Source organism: Vipera berus (assembly GCF_964194415.1).
Source record: "Vipera berus genome assembly, chromosome: 3".
Taxonomy (NCBI): domain Eukaryota; kingdom Metazoa; phylum Chordata; class Lepidosauria; order Squamata; family Viperidae; genus Vipera; species Vipera berus.
In genome coordinates, this window is record NC_138204.1 from 114,670,426 (window position 1) to 114,688,060 (window position 17,635).

General features: G+C 38.1%; 2 protein-coding genes across 3 annotated transcripts in view; one reads left to right on the forward strand and one right to left on the reverse strand.

Annotated features, from left to right (window-relative positions):
- Window positions 1-905: 905 nt before the first annotated feature.
- Window positions 906-12,054, forward strand: LOC308666641 (uncharacterized protein; the record flags this gene model as incomplete). The annotated part of the gene is made up of 12 exons (XM_081325535.1): window positions 906-920; window positions 1,729-1,863; window positions 5,340-5,372; window positions 5,600-5,638; window positions 5,995-6,083; window positions 6,931-6,973; window positions 8,047-8,095; window positions 9,006-9,033; window positions 9,684-9,716; window positions 10,222-10,283; window positions 11,503-11,534; window positions 11,716-12,054. 5 exons carry the CDS (start codon window positions 906-908, stop codon window positions 6,073-6,075), a joined length of 303 nt encoding a protein of 100 aa, XP_081181661.1. The 3' UTR covers window positions 6,076-6,083; window positions 6,931-6,973; window positions 8,047-8,095; window positions 9,006-9,033; window positions 9,684-9,716; window positions 10,222-10,283; window positions 11,503-11,534; window positions 11,716-12,054.
- A 2,933-nt stretch (window positions 12,055-14,987) lies between these two features.
- Window positions 14,988-17,635, reverse strand: part of DARS2 (aspartyl-tRNA synthetase 2, mitochondrial) — a 35,325-nt gene continuing 32,677 nt past the window's right edge. Inside the window, exons 16-17 of one of the 2 annotated variants that reach the window (XM_081324377.1) lie at window positions 16,940-17,015; window positions 14,988-15,777 (exon numbers count right to left, since the gene is read on the reverse strand). In XM_081324377.1, the coding sequence (XP_081180503.1) occupies window positions 15,590-15,777; window positions 16,940-17,015 (264 nt within the window). In that variant the 3' untranslated portion in view covers window positions 14,988-15,589. The remainder of the gene's footprint in view (window positions 15,778-16,939; window positions 17,016-17,635) is intronic. The other variant, XR_014026004.1, reaches the window with a different exon arrangement.

A 17,635-nucleotide genomic window follows, 5' to 3' on the forward strand; every position in this document is an offset into this window, starting at 1 on the left:
ACTAAAACCCTCAGGAATTCTGGGAGTTGAAGTCCATGAGTCATAAAACAGCCGAGGTTGCCTACCCCTGGCCTAGTTCCAAATTCTGCCTCCTATTTATTTATTTATTAATTATTTAAATTTATATACCGCCCTATTCCCGTAGGACTCAGGGCGGTTTACAGGGAAAATTAAAATACATAGCATACAAAATAAAAATCAATTAAAACTATTAATTAAATTACAGTCCCTGAAGTTAAACTAAAACCCTCAGGAATTCTGGGAGTTGAAGTCCATGAGTCATAAAAGAGCCGAGGTTGCCTACCCCTGGACTAAGATAGTCACTTGTCTGAAATAGTATAGGTTCTCCTGCTTGAACAGGGGGGGGGACTAGAAGACCTCCAAGTTCCCTTCCAGCCCCATTCTATTTTATTCTATTCATTTTGAAGTATTTCCAAAGAGGCAAGCAGGCGAGCAGACTACAAGAAAGGCAATTAATCCTCCTTTCAACTTTCTGCTTTCTAAATCTTTCCCACCACAAGACCCCGCTTCCTTAGATCCAAATGCTCCCAAGAACCCGAGCAAATTTGCAAAGAAACCAAACGCTTCGTACGTAAAGAAAAAGTACCTAAAGAGGACAGTTAATTAAAAAAATAATAATAATAACAAAACCGAGGCAGGAACGTACGGGTGAACCAAAAGGTAAGTACAGTGAACTGCAAAGTGCCAAATTTCAACGGATTTTGGGGGGTGGGTGGGAAGGTGCAAAAAGATCAAGGAAGAGGCGCACAGGCAACCTTGCCCCCAGAAATCTCTTTTAGGAGGAGCAAACTCGGTTGCTAAGAGACAGAGAAGGGGAGAAGTGAGGCTAGAAATTCGGGGGGCACGCAGAATCCACGCCGTCCTTTTGGGGGAAGCCCCGCAGAATGACTGTCCTGAGGGTGGGAAGAAAGGAGAAGACAGCGGCTCTCCCGAGCTCCTTCCCTATCCCGAGGGGACCGAAATACATCGCCTACGTACCTCCAAGGGGGGGGTGGGACGAGCCCGAACACCCTTCCGGAAGCGAACCCCCCAAGAAGAGAAACGCCCCGGAAGCACATATTCTCTCCCTCCCCCCCCCCTCCCGCCGCCCCGCTTCGTCTTTGTTGATTGACTTGCTTTCCCCCCCCCCCTGAAACAATCTTCGCGTCAGGTAGCCACACCCCCAGGAACGAGCCCACCACGGAGAGGGGGGACCCTGCGCCGGGCGGACGGCCTCGGTTTACTTGTGGCGCTGAAGTGGGGGGGGGGAGGGGGGACTGTTATGCGTAGGAATCGTGTTTCCCCCCCCCCCCCCAGGGCAGGAGTAGGCAACCTCCATCACTGGGTTTTTAAGAAGAGACTAGATCAGGGGTAGGCAACCTCGGCTCTTTTATGACTCATGGACTTCAACTCCCAGAATTCCTGAGCCAGCCAAGCCAAGCTGGCTCAGGAATTCTGGGAGTTGAAGTCCATGAGTCATAAAAGAGCCGAGGTTGCCTACCCCTGCCCTCTAGGGAGCGGTAACAGGAGGAGGAGCTATGCAAAGACGCGTGCCCGTCACGTGACGCCCCCCTCCCGAGAGCTACGCAGCGTCTATAAAAAGAGCGGCTGCGGCCCGCGCTTTCTCTTTTGGAAGCCTGAGCTGGCTCAGGAATTCTGGGAGTTGAAGTCCATGAGTCATAAAAGAGCCGAGGTTGCCTACCCCTGCCCTCTAGGGAGCGGTAACAGGAGGAGGAGCTATGCAAAGACGCGCGCCCGTCACGTGACGCCCCCTCCTCCCAAGAGCTACGCAGCGTCTATAAAAAGAGCGGCTGCGGCCCGCGCTTTCTCTTTTGGAAGCCTGCGTTGGGTTTGTGCGGCTGGGTGAGTATGGTGAATCTTTCCTTCCTTCCCCCCCCCCCTCTCCTCCCAGCCTCGTGTTGCTTTGCTGCTTTCTATAGAGGAGTTGGGTCTTTCAAAGGCCGCGTTGCTCGTGGATGGCTTGGGGGAGGCCCGGATGGCGTTGGATTAATAGCGGGCTTTCCGTTTCTTAGCCGTATTTTGAAAAAAAATGCTGGGCGCGGAGCATAAGATGGCGCTGCAAAAAAAGAAAAAAACGGCCCGAAAGAGAGCAGCCTTTCCAGATGGGCCTCGTGGTCGAGGAAAGCCATAAGACTGATCGTGAATTCCGCACGGGGGAATACTAACAGCTCCCCGTTACTAAATCGGCACGCAAGCTTTTGCGCTAAGTAGAAGGTAGGCCACAATTCAAAAAAGAGAACTAGCAGAAGCCTTTAATGTACTGAGATACTGAGCCCCAGCCCTTCTTCGCCGTGATCTTTATTATTTTAGATGGATCCGAAGTGCGTGAGGTCGGTAGTGATCTCTGATAAACCAATTAAAGATAGATATAGATATATACACACATATATACATATATATGTATCTATGTATATATATATATGTATTTGTTTTCGTAGATTATATATATTATATATTATATATATGTATGTATATGTATTATATATATTATATATTATATATATGTATGTATATGTATCTATGTATCTATGTGTATATATCTATGTATTTATGTATATATATATATATATCTGTGTGTGTATATATATATATATATATATATATATATATATATATATATATATATATATGCAAATTATTCAAATTGCTAATAAAGAATTTTGGGAGGCTGAGATGATCATTTCGAACTCTTTATGTTCTCACCAGTCAGTCATACCCTTTATCATGCCCTATGACTGACTGATGAAAACATAAAGAGTTCGAAATGATCATCTCAGCCTCCCAAAATTCTTTTTTAGCAATTTGAATAATTTGCACAAATAATGAGCTGTCATAAGTTGACTATATCCTGTGGATAAGCCTTGAGTCAGGCCAAAACAGGAATGAAAGTTAATTAGCAAGGTGCATTCAAAAAGCATTGACAAATAAATGATTTGCTGTGTTCGCTGCAAAGCGTGGATTTAATTTCATTGCAAAACGTAGAGAGAGGAGGGGAACCTTCGGAGTAACACCCTGAAAAAAAATAAAACTTTTCCTTAACCTGCAAATGACGATAAATTATGTTGGTAGGGACATCTGAGAGCGTGATGAATGCCAACATTTCTGAGCAGGATTAGGACCTCAATTTAGGTATAGGGATGATTACTCATTTCCAATTGTGGGATTCGTTGCCTGGTTGAAATAAAATTCACAAGCCAAAACTTCCAAGAGAAAACAGTGGTAATTTGTTTGTACTCCTTTGCAAAGAGGGTGCTCCTTGTGCATGCAAAGCATACAGTGGACACACTCCCATATCTACAATATTTATATTCTCCATTGCCATTGCAAATTTTCCTCCCACCTTTTCTTCATTGGCTTAGTAATCATACAGTAATCACGTCACACTCTATCCAGAGTTTCTAAAGTGAATAGTTATCTCAGCTCCTGATTACTTCTCTCACTACTATTAATTTACGGTTGAGCTCCGGATGGCTCCTGACCTTAGCTCTTTCCTCCGTGACCTGAAAACTCACCTATTTGAACAAGCCGGCCTGGCCTGATGGGTTTGGGGTATTTTAATTGTAATTTTAATTAACTTTTTATTGTAATTGGGCTATTCTATTTAATTCTCATTTTAACTTTTATATATTGTATTTTTATTGCATCTTATTGCCCTGTACACCGCCCTGAGTCCTTCGGGAGAAGGGCGGTATATAAATCAAATTAATAAATAAAATAAAATAATTGTATCATCCCTTGCCCTTATTTACAAATTTCCTTTTATGGTTGTTAGTTCCTCAGGGTTGTTGCTATCATACCAGTAAATTCTGGTTAGGGCCGGTTTTCAGCACAGCAGAGACCTTCCTATATACAATTCTCAAGCTTCGCTCATGAGATTAAAATATATACAATGTATTTGCCTCACAGGCTAGCACAGGGGTAGGCAACCTCAGCTCTTTTAATGACTCCTGGACTTCAACTCCCAGAATTCCTGAGTCAGCATAGCTGAAGTCCACAAGTCATAAAAGAGCCGAGGTTGCCTACCCCTGGCTAGCATGTCTTCTCAGTTCTGTAAAAACACTTTTCCCCACAATCCCCCCTTTTTCTCTTCACAATATTGATTTTTACACTTACATTTCTCAAATTGTCTCAACATTCTTTTAACCTCTTCACACACATCTTTCATTTTTTCCATCGACCAAGCAGTCTTTACAACACATTGTCCAAACTGCATATAACAACAAACCCATCATTCCAGTTATCAATATTAAAATTCCCAACATTATCAATTGTTTTACCCATCCAGCCAAGATAAGGATCCAATCACTGAGTCCTTTCAAGGGATTCCCATCCCTCTTGTAATTAACTTGTTCATGATGTTTCTCAATTAGTTCAGGATAATCAGATACTTCTTCACTAGTATTATGTATCCAAGTGCAACAGCTATAATCAAATCGCTCTGTGCGTAGTCCCCTCATAGCAGCTGCTAAACTATTTCTTCCTGCTATCTTAATGTAGTCCTTAATATTTTTAATTCTTCACTTAGTAACATCTGAGTTGCGTTATTTCATCCTTAGTATTGGTGTAATCTTTTCATCATTTTACATCCCCATCCTGTAAACGAAGCAGCTAAAGTCCACCATCTGTCTTCAGTTTCAAACAAATTATCTTTTTTCTTTCTATTTAACAAATACCTGGGATGTTCTGAGGATGTATGACTGAGGTTGCCTAAAAAGCATCAAAATATGTTGGATCAGTTGGCAGAGAAAGGAACATGGATAAAGTAGATGAGGGAAAACTCATGTTCCAATTATGTATTTCATAATTCATAACAAAAGCAAGCAGCATACATGATCTGAGACATGACTCACCAAATAACTGCACATTGAGAATCCTGTTTATTAAAAGATTTAACGGTACAACTGCAAATTTGGAATGTTTTCACCTTTGTCTTTTGGAAGTGTTGGTGAGATGGCTTATTTCTGTCCTGATAATGTAATTTGCATTAATAGTGCAAGTCAAAAATAATGCGGTGGCTAAGAACAAATGCAGTAATATTTGTGGCATCCATCCACCTTCTAATTTAAGTGAGAGGAACTTGCTGCTTTTGCTTGAAAGTTGTAGGCTAAGCTGAGAAAGATTTATAAAGCAGACCTTATTCCCTCCTAAAAGAGGAAATGAAGAGTCCTCATTGTTGGCAGTAAAATCAGTGTTAAGGCTGCAGGTCAAAAGTGAGTCTCGATTCCTAAAGATTACCAATCAAAATACTACCAATCCTTATTAGGTCTGTTTTGTTTTAAAAATAGTTCTTGTCTAATAAACGCCCATTTCCTTTGTAGGTACAAAATCTCAAGCCAATGCTGTCTGTAAAGGTATGTTTCTGTTCTTGTGGTACATGCAGAATGCTAAGTAGATAAAAACTACCTTTGGTTGTGCCTTTGTGCCATAATGATGATGCTTATTTGCTACTCTTGAGAAAATAATGATGAGACTGCTTAACCACCTTTGTTTCAAACTGAGGCACAATCTATGCTCTTTAAAAAAATCTTCATCCCTTTTGTAATTTGAAACATTGAAACATTTGCTGTTTTCTTTGCAGGGTTTTGCAAACGATTCTGTGATCATGGAACAAGGATTGGTAAGTTGTAAGGTTTAAATAGTCTGTTAGGTTATTTTGTCCAAGGAGAGATGCGTGTGATGAAAACATAGTTCAGCAGATAATCTGTGATGAGCACATGTCTTTCGCTCCTATCTGATGCATCCTCTAAAGCTGGTCTGATCCTGGATTGTTCCTGATACAGATAAGCCTACTTCAAGTAATTGTTCATTAAAAAAACTCTGACCTCAACAGTAACTTGGTTGCTTATTAAAATCTTTTCATCGTGTTCACTTAACTATATCTGAATTTAGTTTAAAATATCCAAACCTTCCTGCCACGATACTACATTCATGTTGTAAGTCCTAACAACTACTGAACTGAACATCTCTTAACAGATTCTGTGTTCGCAAATATTGGAATGCTACCCATTGATGTGCTGGCCTTTGGGTTCTCTAATATGGATCAGCTTTAGATGATCAAACATGTAAGTTGTTAAGAACAAAATACTTAATAGTGGTCCTTTATTTACAACAAGATCGTAGTTGCATTTTTCTACAGTTACACTGTGTGAGCATCCTAGTTTTGTTAAATCTTTGTTAAGTATTATTTAATAAACTTGCACATTGCCAGACTCCTAGTGACTTTGGGTGATTTATAAATGTAAATCAGGAAAACAATAGTAAAAACAAGGAACAAATAAAACCAGGCAGCAACAAAAATGCCCATTCTTATAATAAGGGTGTGTACTCCATCTTAAAGACCTAGGGTAAAGAGCCAAGTCTTTAAGGCTAACAGGATGAGTGCCACTTGTACCCTTTGTGTCTGCTGGTTTTTCTGTGGTTATTACATTTTGGGTTTGGAATTCATTCAACTTGCCAAACAAATGGAAAAACAATTTATTGAACCATGGTTCTCAGTTGAAGAATGATCTTGCACGCTTTGGATCTATTCATTTTCTGTGACTTGCTGTGATTTATACATATTGCATCTTCTGCCTTTTTAAAATTGTGTTGGATTCTATTTGATAATTGTTTTGCTGTTCTTAGGACATTTCAGCTTTGTTGCTTAGGAATGTAATGTAAAATGCTGATGCAAGCATTTTAATTATGCCCATCTATAATTTATATGCAACAGTTAATGTTTAAACAATTGGATTTGGAATGAAAAGGACAAACTAATCTACTGTATATGATGCTGAATCAGGTCGCTGATACATGTGAGGATAAACTGAATATACACTGATACAGTAGATCACAGCAAGGTTTGGAAGAAAAATGATGCTGTGTGGGGGAAAACACGCTAGTGGCCTAAGAAAATATTTCTCTTTATAGGTCATAATGATTGAGCTGTGTTTCTGAAGAACCTCAAGAAAAGGCAAGTTGAAATACAGAAAGTTGATTGGCTGAGTGATATTATAAAACCTTAAGAATATACCTTTTAATGACTTTTAGGTGCATTTTAGTTCAATTTAGTTCAAATTCTCTATAAATTTCTGTCAAAAATTCATCCTATAAATTCTCAGTATGCCTGTAAGAAATTCTACTGTACTGCATGTTCTCATTAAAACTAAAGCAGGCAGCTGCAACCAGCATTTCTCCTAAGGACTCTTAGCCTAGGGAAGATTGAAGAGGAGCAGGCAAGCACGTTGGGGATATCCTGTGAATTTAAACTTGCTGCCTGCCAGATATGCAAATTAAAGGGAGGTAGGCAAACAAAAGCAAGATATGTATGTCAGCAGTAGTAGGGTAAGTTACAAATAGTGGTTAAATTTCTGTATAAAGTAAATACTAAAATCACCTAACAAAAGCTGGGAAAAGGAATATTTACAGAACATTGAATTGGAATCAAACATTTCGGAAACAATTTAGGAGATCTTCTCTCACTTGTCAGAAAGGCTTTTGACAAAGGGCTAATTTCCCTTCCAAAGAGCTTCATCTGCCATAGCAAGGTTTGTAACAGGAGCAATTGTTTCTTTGATAGGTCTTATTTAAGCCATCTGGACTAGCTCTAATAAAGGTCCTAACCATCTGTAGGTTTTAATTTTAATTGCTATTTTTATAATCTTATGAGTAACCATAAAAATGATGGATACCAACATAAATTGTGATGAGTAGAATAATAAAGTAACACTGAGCCATTTTTCCATTTTGATCTTGTCTATTTCTGTAGCAAATTATAAATATTGCAAACTGTTGAAAAAATACATGAATTTCTCTAGTCTCCTGAGGAAAATTAGAATATATGTGGCATATTGTTCTCATGTGTTAATTAAAATATACTTGATATTTGAATATTTAATGCTGTCAGCCTGCATGATGAGAAGCTAATAAAACTGACTTTAAAGATGGAGTTCTGTGATTAGCTCTACCTGACTGGGCACCTACCTGGATCTTCTGTGACTAATAAAATCATTTTCTTGGCTATTATCAACCTTTCTTTATCTTTAGGACTTGGAATAACATGAAGAATTGTTTAAGAGCAAAACTATTGACAGTGGTAAGCTACTACTGATATCAACTTAACCCTCTGAACTTCCCTGCAAGCAGTTACAGTGTTTTGCAAACATTAAAAATGTAAACTTTAATAATGCTATATCAATGCAAAAATGCCTGTTTGACTGTATACCCTAAAGATGAGTTCAGGTGTTCATTCTACACAGAGCTCTGAAAACATCCAACAGCATATCTGTCATGGTGGCCATTCTGCTAGCATGGCTTTGTATACTGTTATACTGTCCCCTGACATTTTTGCAACGGGAGGGAGGTGAATGGAATGTGGGAGGACAAAGGGGGTGTCCGGGAACCAAACCGTGCCGGTCTGGTACAATAAGAATAAGGGAGACACACCAATCCAGCCCAAGGTCTCCTAAAACAATGTTGCAAAGAAGCAGGTGTGCAGAGAAGGGTCTGTTACCCAGACAACCTGAAACTTTTCATTTCGTGAAAGACTGATAATGGAGGAAGGTTGGGGAAAAAGAAAGTTAAGTATATTGTTTCCTTGCCAGTTTAGCAGATTCTGCTTTGCTGCTTCTGTAATGACTTTTGCTTCAGTAAAGTATAACTCTTGGTCAAAAGAATGGTCCAGGGGTCTTTCTTTCCTAACTTGAGTGGAATGGATGACAGCATCCTTCCTTTATTCTCTCTTGGATTATTGTTTAACTTTTCTGAGTTTGGCTGCCTAATCCTGTCAGAAAAAGCTTTATTGAAGACCTAGAAACATTAGGAATCTATTCCAAGGAATTCTGTCTTCAAGATTGATCTGTTAAAACCTTAGAATAAAACTAGCAAAGTTTAAAAAGGTATTGAAATACCTGAACTGCAATTGGAATGTGGGTGAAAAAACAGCATTGTTATTTAGGTTTTGTAATAGTAAACTTCCAATGTTTTGTGTTTGCATATCTAACTAGGTTTTGAAGATGGAATTAATAGCTTGAGGTAAGAGTTTTTTTTTTCATTTATTCCATGGTTTGTTCAAAGCTTTTTATCAGTTGTTCCACTTTTCACTGAGGTTACATTGTTCAGCCTACGATTAGGCATTCAGAGAAAATAATTGCTTTCCCAAGTTCTCACTTGAACTTACTGATGTATATTTAAAGTATCTACCTTTTTCATCTTCCTTAAGAACAGGGGTGTCAAACTCAATTTCGTTGAGGGCCGCATCAGCATTGCGGTTGCCCTCAGGGGGCCAGGTGGGTGTGGCCTACTGGGTGGGCGTGGCTACAGTGCGTATGGCCTACTGGGTGGGCGTGGCCAGCTCAAGGGTGCCTATGGGGGCCTGGGCGTGGGACAGATCTGAGGGTCTCTGGCAGAAGGAGGGTCTCTGGGCCAGGGCCAAGGCAGTGGGGGCCGTTCCCTCACTGTTTCCAGGATGGCTTCGCGGGCCACATGAAAGCACTTCGCGGGCCGGATCCGGGCCCCGGGCATCTATAGCTAGTCAGCATGTTTTAAGTTTGGTTATTTTCCATCAGGAAGTAGATTTCCTTACCCAGTGTTGAAGCAAAAATTAGAAAAAAAATTAACTGAAAATATTTTTTGACTCTTAATGCAATTTTGTTTTTGTTTTTTCATTTCTCCAAAATTGTTAGCTGTTTACTGTTTTATGGGATCTCTTGAACAAGGTCAGTATATTATTTTTATAATCTAATTATTCAGTCTTGAAAGTTGATGCTTAAATTATGGGCGAATGACTTGCCGGCTGACTGTATTACGCTCCTTTTATATGACTAATATCTCCTACGAATTTCACCACGTCAGATTTCATTACAGTGTTAAAGATGGAATAAAAATTGACTAAAACTAGATGGGATGCTTTCGATTTTGTGAGCTGTAGTGGGAATGGGTAATAACTTTTGCTGCCTGTTTTGTTTCCTGACTTCTGAAATAAAACATACCAACCAAAATTAGTTTGATATTGCTGGAAAAGCCAATGATGTTTTAAGAGTAGTGGACAGAAAGTTTTCTGAGAACTGAAAACACTGAGGCTTTATGTTGCTGATATTTAGTGATAGGCCAAGGTATCATAATTTACCCCAAAACCTGGGATCAAGTGAATTGCTAGTGGAATAGTATTTGTTTTGCACAACTACATAAACTGATGGCTTGTAATATTTTTTTTAATTTCAGATTAGTTTAAAAACAGTGGCAGTTGATTGATAGAAGAAGAATTTTGACTTCACAATGTAATGGTAAGTTCATATTTTAAAGAGATGTAAGGGTGCATTAGATTTCCAAATGAAGCTGCTTATGTTCTTTGACCCCGTTTCATATTAAAATAAACGTGTTTCCTTTGTACTGTTAATGATGAAATTGTGAAAAAGACAATGGGAATCTCTCTGAAAAGTAGTGAAGATACAATTTTACTGAGACGGTACAAATGATGTCTGCTACATAATTATTATGTAGTGTTGCATTATAATATATAAAATCAGCATAAATCTTGCCTGGTTGTTTGGGTAACGCTGTATGTTCCAGTTTGAAACTTTAAAAAGCACCAAGCATCACCATATGTGATCCTGGCATGAAGCATAAATGTTGTATTTTAAATTATTAGGAACTGAGCTGTCTAGCAAAAAAAAAGTACTTAGGCAGAGAATTTATAAGAATTACAGCAAATGCCGTAGTTTGTTCCTATCTGTATCTGCCTATATGACTCGGTAGCTGAATTTCATTTCATCTGTTCTGCCATAAGTGATAAATTTTAAGAGGACGGAGTTGAGTTGACATGCATAATAGTTTTGATGTTAAATAAACATTTGCAGAATGGCCTATCACAAGTGCAAAATGGGATTTTCAAGTATTCTGAAAGTTGAATTTGGAATTTCCAATGCTTTGAGCCATAAGCTGACCTCTTTAATTCCGGGGTTCTCAACCAGGGGTGCGAGACAATATTCCAGGGGGTGCGCAAACTTGGGTTTTGAACATTGTAATGTATTTGCATAATTCGTTGCTGTTATTTTTAATCAGGGGTGTGAGAATATATCAGAAGCGTTCTAGGGGTGCGGGGTATAGAAAAGGTTGAGAGCCGCTGTCTTAATTGAAACAGCTTCAGTTTCACAGGAACTTAACATTTGCGATATCTGGATGAAAATAAACATATTGCCATATTTCTAATAGACAGTAGCTTTGTTTAGCTTTTCCAACAGGATTGCTCCTTGTTTTTAGTAAAATAATAGCTATTAGGAGACTTGAAGTTTTGTGGGACTGTAATAAATTTGCTTCAACCAGACATGGAAGAAATCTGCAGGTGAAAAGTCAATTCTGTGCAATAGTTAGAAGTGGAAAATTAAAAATTCAGGAGCTAGCCCACAAAACTGTAAAACTTGTCTTGAATCATAATTTGGCTCTATTCTCTGCTTAGGTGGTTTCTCCTACTAGATACATTAATGTCTGTATCTGATTTCCTAGGTAGTTGATGAACTGACATTTGGCTTTTCAAGGTATGTATACTCTGCATTAATATGCTTGTTTTCTTGAGAATGGTGAAATGATGATACCCCAATCTTGAACTCTCTCTCTGAATATGTGATGGAATATCCAAAATCTGACCCATTCACATTTTATATTGTTTTGTATCTCTAAATGAGGAATATATTGACTTGATTCTTTTTCCCTTTTCAGATCTGAGAACCTGTAGCATGTTTCCTGAGTCCATATTGAAGTACATATTCTGCATGTCTGTTTTGGATGGCAAATCTCAGACAGGGACTGCAAAGGATGTGTACAGAGTGGGCTTGAGATAGCATGCAAGAAACAAGATCTTAAATTAGGAAGATAAGCTTATGGAATGCAGGAAACTGGATCGTATATTAATCCTTGTGTTAATTGAAAGGGATAAGCAATAGATAAGGAAAAACAACCAATTTCGGGATGGCATGTAAACTGTTAATGTTTAACTGCTAAAGCTATTGTTTATACATATATGAGTGAATGTTAACCAATAAACACACAGCTGCTCAAGATTCGTGTGAGTCTCCTTTCATACTACAAGAACCTGTCCAGAGATTAATTACAAATATATTGGAAGATATTTTGGAGTCTAGATGTCATCAGAGATGTCATCAGATTTTTTTAAAACAAAACACTGGACAATAAAGATTTTGCACTTTACTAATTTTCATTTGCATTATGAGATGCTTTGTGTAATTTATGTGTGTCCAGGCGTGCATTTGGGATATCATAACATTTGTGGAACTTGGGCATAGGTATGCTTAGGCTGAATGGATGCTGCCTGGAAAGACTATAAAAGCAGCTCACATGCGTGAATGCTACTCATTTTGTTCTATAATTGACTTGTTCATACAAATTACACCATACGCAGTCAATGCTATGCTTTGAAACAATCACATCAAAATTATGAATAAATGCTGTAGGGGAACAAGTGGTAATTGGGGGCGAGTTGTTATGCATCCAATCCTTGTACTTAATATTGGCAGGCACGATGGAAAGGTTTTGGGAATTTTGGGTTGAAACATGGATTTTTCATTCATTCAACAAAAATGTTATCCACAAATCCTTCAGTGCTAGTGTAAAAAAAAACCCAATACTCAGAATGCAAGGCAACTCAGAATAGTATTAAAGTCAAGGAGAGCTTATTTCAAGATGAGGGAAATTTTCTTGCCTCAGACTTTCACCTTAGCCCATTTTGAACTGCTTCATAAGCTGTAATCGCAACTGGTGATTTTGCTTGCACTTGTATTTATTTTTAGAAGCATTGAGCTAAGGATGACTTGTAACTCACACTCCAAGACCATCCTTTGTTAGTAACTCACCAAGATTCGGGCTCCATCTTGTCTATCAACCTCGATATGATCTCCGTTACATACATATCATGTATGGTGATATTTTATCAGTCAAGGTAACCAGATCTATTAGACGTTTGGCAGCTATATGGGTTCTTGTTAATTCCCTCCGACTGTCAATGTCTCCAATGTTCTTGAGAAATGGCTTGCTGTGGGAGGCACCGTTTAGGCATTTAGAAGAATGATAGAAGAGTTACAATATGGGAAGTCTTCATGCTTGCTCAAAGTTTCATTTTGAACAACAGATTGGCAATACAGTAGTAGGGTTTATGAATGAATTTGGTCAGCATCTTAATGGGAAACCATTTGACTTTGCAAATCAACTAATTGCTTTTCACAATAAAGTTGACTGCAGGAGAGAATGGTCCCACTTCCCCATTTTCCTCTATTTTGAATCTGTAGAATGATTGGTTTAGCTGTAACTGATATGATTTATTTGTCTTTCAATGCTTCCTGGAAGAGGGAACTTGCTTTGCACACCCCTGGATGTAAGTTTAGATCTCATTGCTTATTCCACACACAATGGGTTTCAAATTAGGATCCACCTTTGCCACTATTGTCTGCTTTTGATTCACAATTGCCTCTGCGTGAGCTTGTTTTAGCTGACTCAGCAGCAGTACTTGGATGACTACAAGCTTAAGAGGTCCCTTAGCATGCCTACTTTGTTAACTGGTCAGAACTCACAAAATTGTCCTCAGTAGGGTTTATCAGGTTAAGGAGTCAGTAACATTTTTTAGTTCATCCCATTGTTGGATAAGCCTTGTAGCAGCTGGATAAATGGCTGTGATCTGAAAAGGGAAGCTTTTGGGGGGATAGACGGTATGTAGTATCCCAAACAATCCTGTGGACCCTGCACAAGCATGGCTTATGTGCTTGTATCATGAAATGTAGGAAGAGTTTGTTACGGCAAGAGGCTGTTTATTTTTTGGATATACATTGACTTTAAACTGTTGAGCAGGCTTGAGTGAAGTCTGAGGATGTGAGTGCTGCCTCTTTCTCCCTCCTGCCCATGCAGCAGTTTGTGAGGCATTGTGTGAGGCATTGTGACACAAGGCAAGGCGAGGCCAGTGGAGCCCATAAGAGCCAGCAACCAGAGTACTGCTAGTCATCTGTTGTAAGCTAGTTTGCCTGCCACTGCACCAAGGATAGGCACACAAGTGCTAAACACAATGAATTAGTAATTTAGGCTGTCAGATCTTCATTGTCTTAATATTTGTAGATTTCCCTGACATTTTATGCCATATGCTAAATAAATTCCTTTTCCCAGTAGGAGAAATAATAAAAATACCAGTCTTCAATAAAAACAGTAAAAATATTGGTTTCCAGCAGAAAAGAAAGTAGTAATAGAAAAACGTTAATTAATTTTTTTTTAAGGCTAATATATCATCCATCCTCTGCACCCAAAACCATGAAGTGTCACTGAAGTTTTTTTTTTCTGCATTCGCACCTGAAGTGCTGCCAATGACAAACATCTTGAAAGTTTTCACCAGGACATTGCCACAGTGGAAAAACTGTCAGGGCAATTGAGATCCATGAATGTTGGCTAACTTGCTGGACACTGCACCAAAATGCATTGCACACGGAGTCAAATGAAATTCAGCAAAACACTTTTAGCCCCATGACGAATGTAGGAAATGTGATTAAATACATATATATCTGTTCAGTTTGAAGGGGGTCTATAATAATTGTCAAACGTTTTTCAGGAACCACAACTTGGAAAAAAAAAGTCCAGTTTCATTGGTACCTTATTAAACTTTATTGGATAATAAATAAGTTGTACCTATAACTTTTGTTTTGTACAGTCAGGCAAAGATGAGTAACAGAACAGTTATAAAAATAGAGATGCCCCTGTTCCCAAAGAGAGGTATATATAGACACACTGTTCTGATGTGGAGGGAGTGTATCGAACATTATTAGGGAGGATAAATCATTGTACCTCTTAATTTTCAAAAATTGCAGCTGCTTTCTAGAGGTCCTCCCAGAAGTGATTATTTCCGTGAGACCTGTAGGAACTAGGGGCCTTGTGGAAACAGAAAAGCAATAGTTTTGTTGTTTTGTTTGGAAACTTGGCAATTAGGCAACACAACAGTGGAAAGCACAAATGTTTATTGCAGACCTTCAACAAAACTATGTAAGTAATAGCTGTTCAAATGTGAATTTTTGAAAAATATATAATTAGAGAAATTAGCCATTTTTGCTATCTGATCAAGTTTAATAAACTGGGGGGAAATGCTTCCATAACTGGCTATACTGTATTTGTACTTTAAAACCCTGAAGAATAACTCCCCCAGTTAGGTTTCAAATAACCACTGTTTTTAAAATAAAACTGATTTTCACATCAAAAATCTGTAGAGTAGTTTCAATACCTCCCAGTATGGCCAAATCACTATGGTTATCTAGTAATGATCTCTGCAACATCTACATATACTTTGAAGATCCTCCATACATAAAGGCAAGACAACAAAATGTCAAGACTGCATCTGACTATATCACTATGTAACAATAGTAATAGGACATGCTGTCTTTTGAACATATGATTAGAACAAAGGCTATACAAAAGAAATTTCTCTGGTATAATGAAGGATGCCCTTGATTCTTTCAGCAGTTCACTTTTTCCACAAATAGTATGGATAATCTGTCAATTAGTGACAAATTTAGTGTCTTTGCTAAGATTTCCCAAGAATAGATACTTCTCAGTTAGTCCTTGCTTTGGCTTCTGTCAAAGGCCATGTAACCTGCACATGATATGGCTCAAGTTCTTGTGGGTCAACATAATCTGGAGCATTGCTCATTAAATCTCTTCCCTTGAAAGATTTAGGGAAAGCAATGACATCTCGAATACTCGAACCTCCAACTAGAAGGCAGATTAGTCTGTCAAGCCCTGAAAAAGAAGTGTACCAGATATTAATAGTGCTATAAACAGATTTTGGAAAAAGGATCCTACAGTTGTCAATGAAGCTGTAAGAAGTATATCAGTATTCCTCCATTAATAAAATATATTGTATAGGTAAAATAAGTATAAGACTTATTTCAGGAAAAAGCTGTGGGTACTCTAATACTTTTAGATTATAAAACGGACGAAGTCTGTGAAGGGTGAAACGACATGTATGTAGAATGTAAGAGCTTCTTATTCGATACACTCGCTGCTTTTTACTTGTTACTTCTCTTGCTATCTTTTCCATGCTGAGAATTTTTCTGGAATGAAAGAATTGTAACATATCTTTCATTACTTTGAATAACCTCTCTGCTTATGTCAGTTGGGAAAACTATGCTGGTTAGCAAAGTGCCTTTAATTGGTTGTGGTGCAATTGAGAAATATATTAGAGAGATAAGTATTCAAGTGCTGAATCGATAAAGCTATATAACGTTTTTACTGAGTATGTTGCCTTTTTGATGACTGGGGACCCAAATAGAAAAGCTTCCATTTCTCTTTCAAAAATAACCAATTTACAAACCATTATTGTTCTGCTTCTAGCTCCACTGAGATAAAAATAAGTCAGAATAAAGAATAAGTGTCTGACAAACATGACTGATAAATGAAGTATCTGTGTATAGTATTACATACTTGTTTAATGAGCCAAAGGATTTACAAAGGAGATTTTTTTCTGGCTTAGCTATAACAATGCCTTCAAAAAAAATTTTTTTTATGTTGGGAAACGTTTGAATTATCTTTGCTCTATCATCAAGGTACCAGTTTTTTGTAAAATGCATGTCAAAAACATTGGACGTTTTTGCCTTGACAATGCACAGTTTTGAGAAAAAATTGTAGTGTTTTATTTGTGAGAGCACAGATTGCTCAGTACACTTCAGACTACAATAGGAAAAAAAACCCTTGAAATAGATTTTTACTTAGAAAAATGTGTGGGTTTCTAAATAGGAATAATTTCATTCAGGAAAAAATGAACTGACTTTCTATCTCACACTGATGTCAGTGTACTTACTATTTATTCACAAAATTACAGAGCTGGAAGGGACCATAAAAGTAAAGTAGTCTAATTTCTTGTATGTGGCAAAATCAATTTTTTTTAAAAAAGGATACTGACCTAATGCAATTCCTCCATGTGGGGGTGCACCACACTCCAGTGCTTCAAGGAGGTGAAAAAGCAGCTCAGTGTCCTCCTACGAATGTAAGAAGTAGATCAAACAGGCTTTTTATTCATAGAATGACCAAACAGTTACTTAGGGAAATCCACAGGCAGAACCAGACTGCAAATGTAGCTTTCCTGTATATTCATTCTTTTTTAAAAGAATGTTAAAATTTCTAACAATAGTAAAAGGTAATGCAAAATAAAATTGCACTGACAAACACTGCATATTTCTTCTGATACAAGAATAAAACAGCTATCACAATCAATAGGTATTAAATTCAATGGAAAACTAACTTGGATATAGTTTGCTTCTTGATCATTGGTCTAGACTCTAGTATTAATCTTGGTGTTTATCTCTGCTCATCTGGGTATTGTTGAGTGTTTTGCTCTTTTTGTTTCCTTTTTGGCTTTTTGTTGGTCTCCTTTGAATGACACGTAGATAATGTTTATCTCTATGTGCCTGATGATGGCTGATTTCAGGAATTCTCTGTTTTTGGACTTGAATTAATCTAGGATGCTCACAGTTTCCCAGTTGAAACTATGTTTGAAACTATGGTTAGGGAGTCCTGATGGCACAGTGGTTAGAATGCATATTGCAGGCAAACTCTGCCCACAGCCTAGAATTCGATGCCAAACAGCTCAAGGCTGACT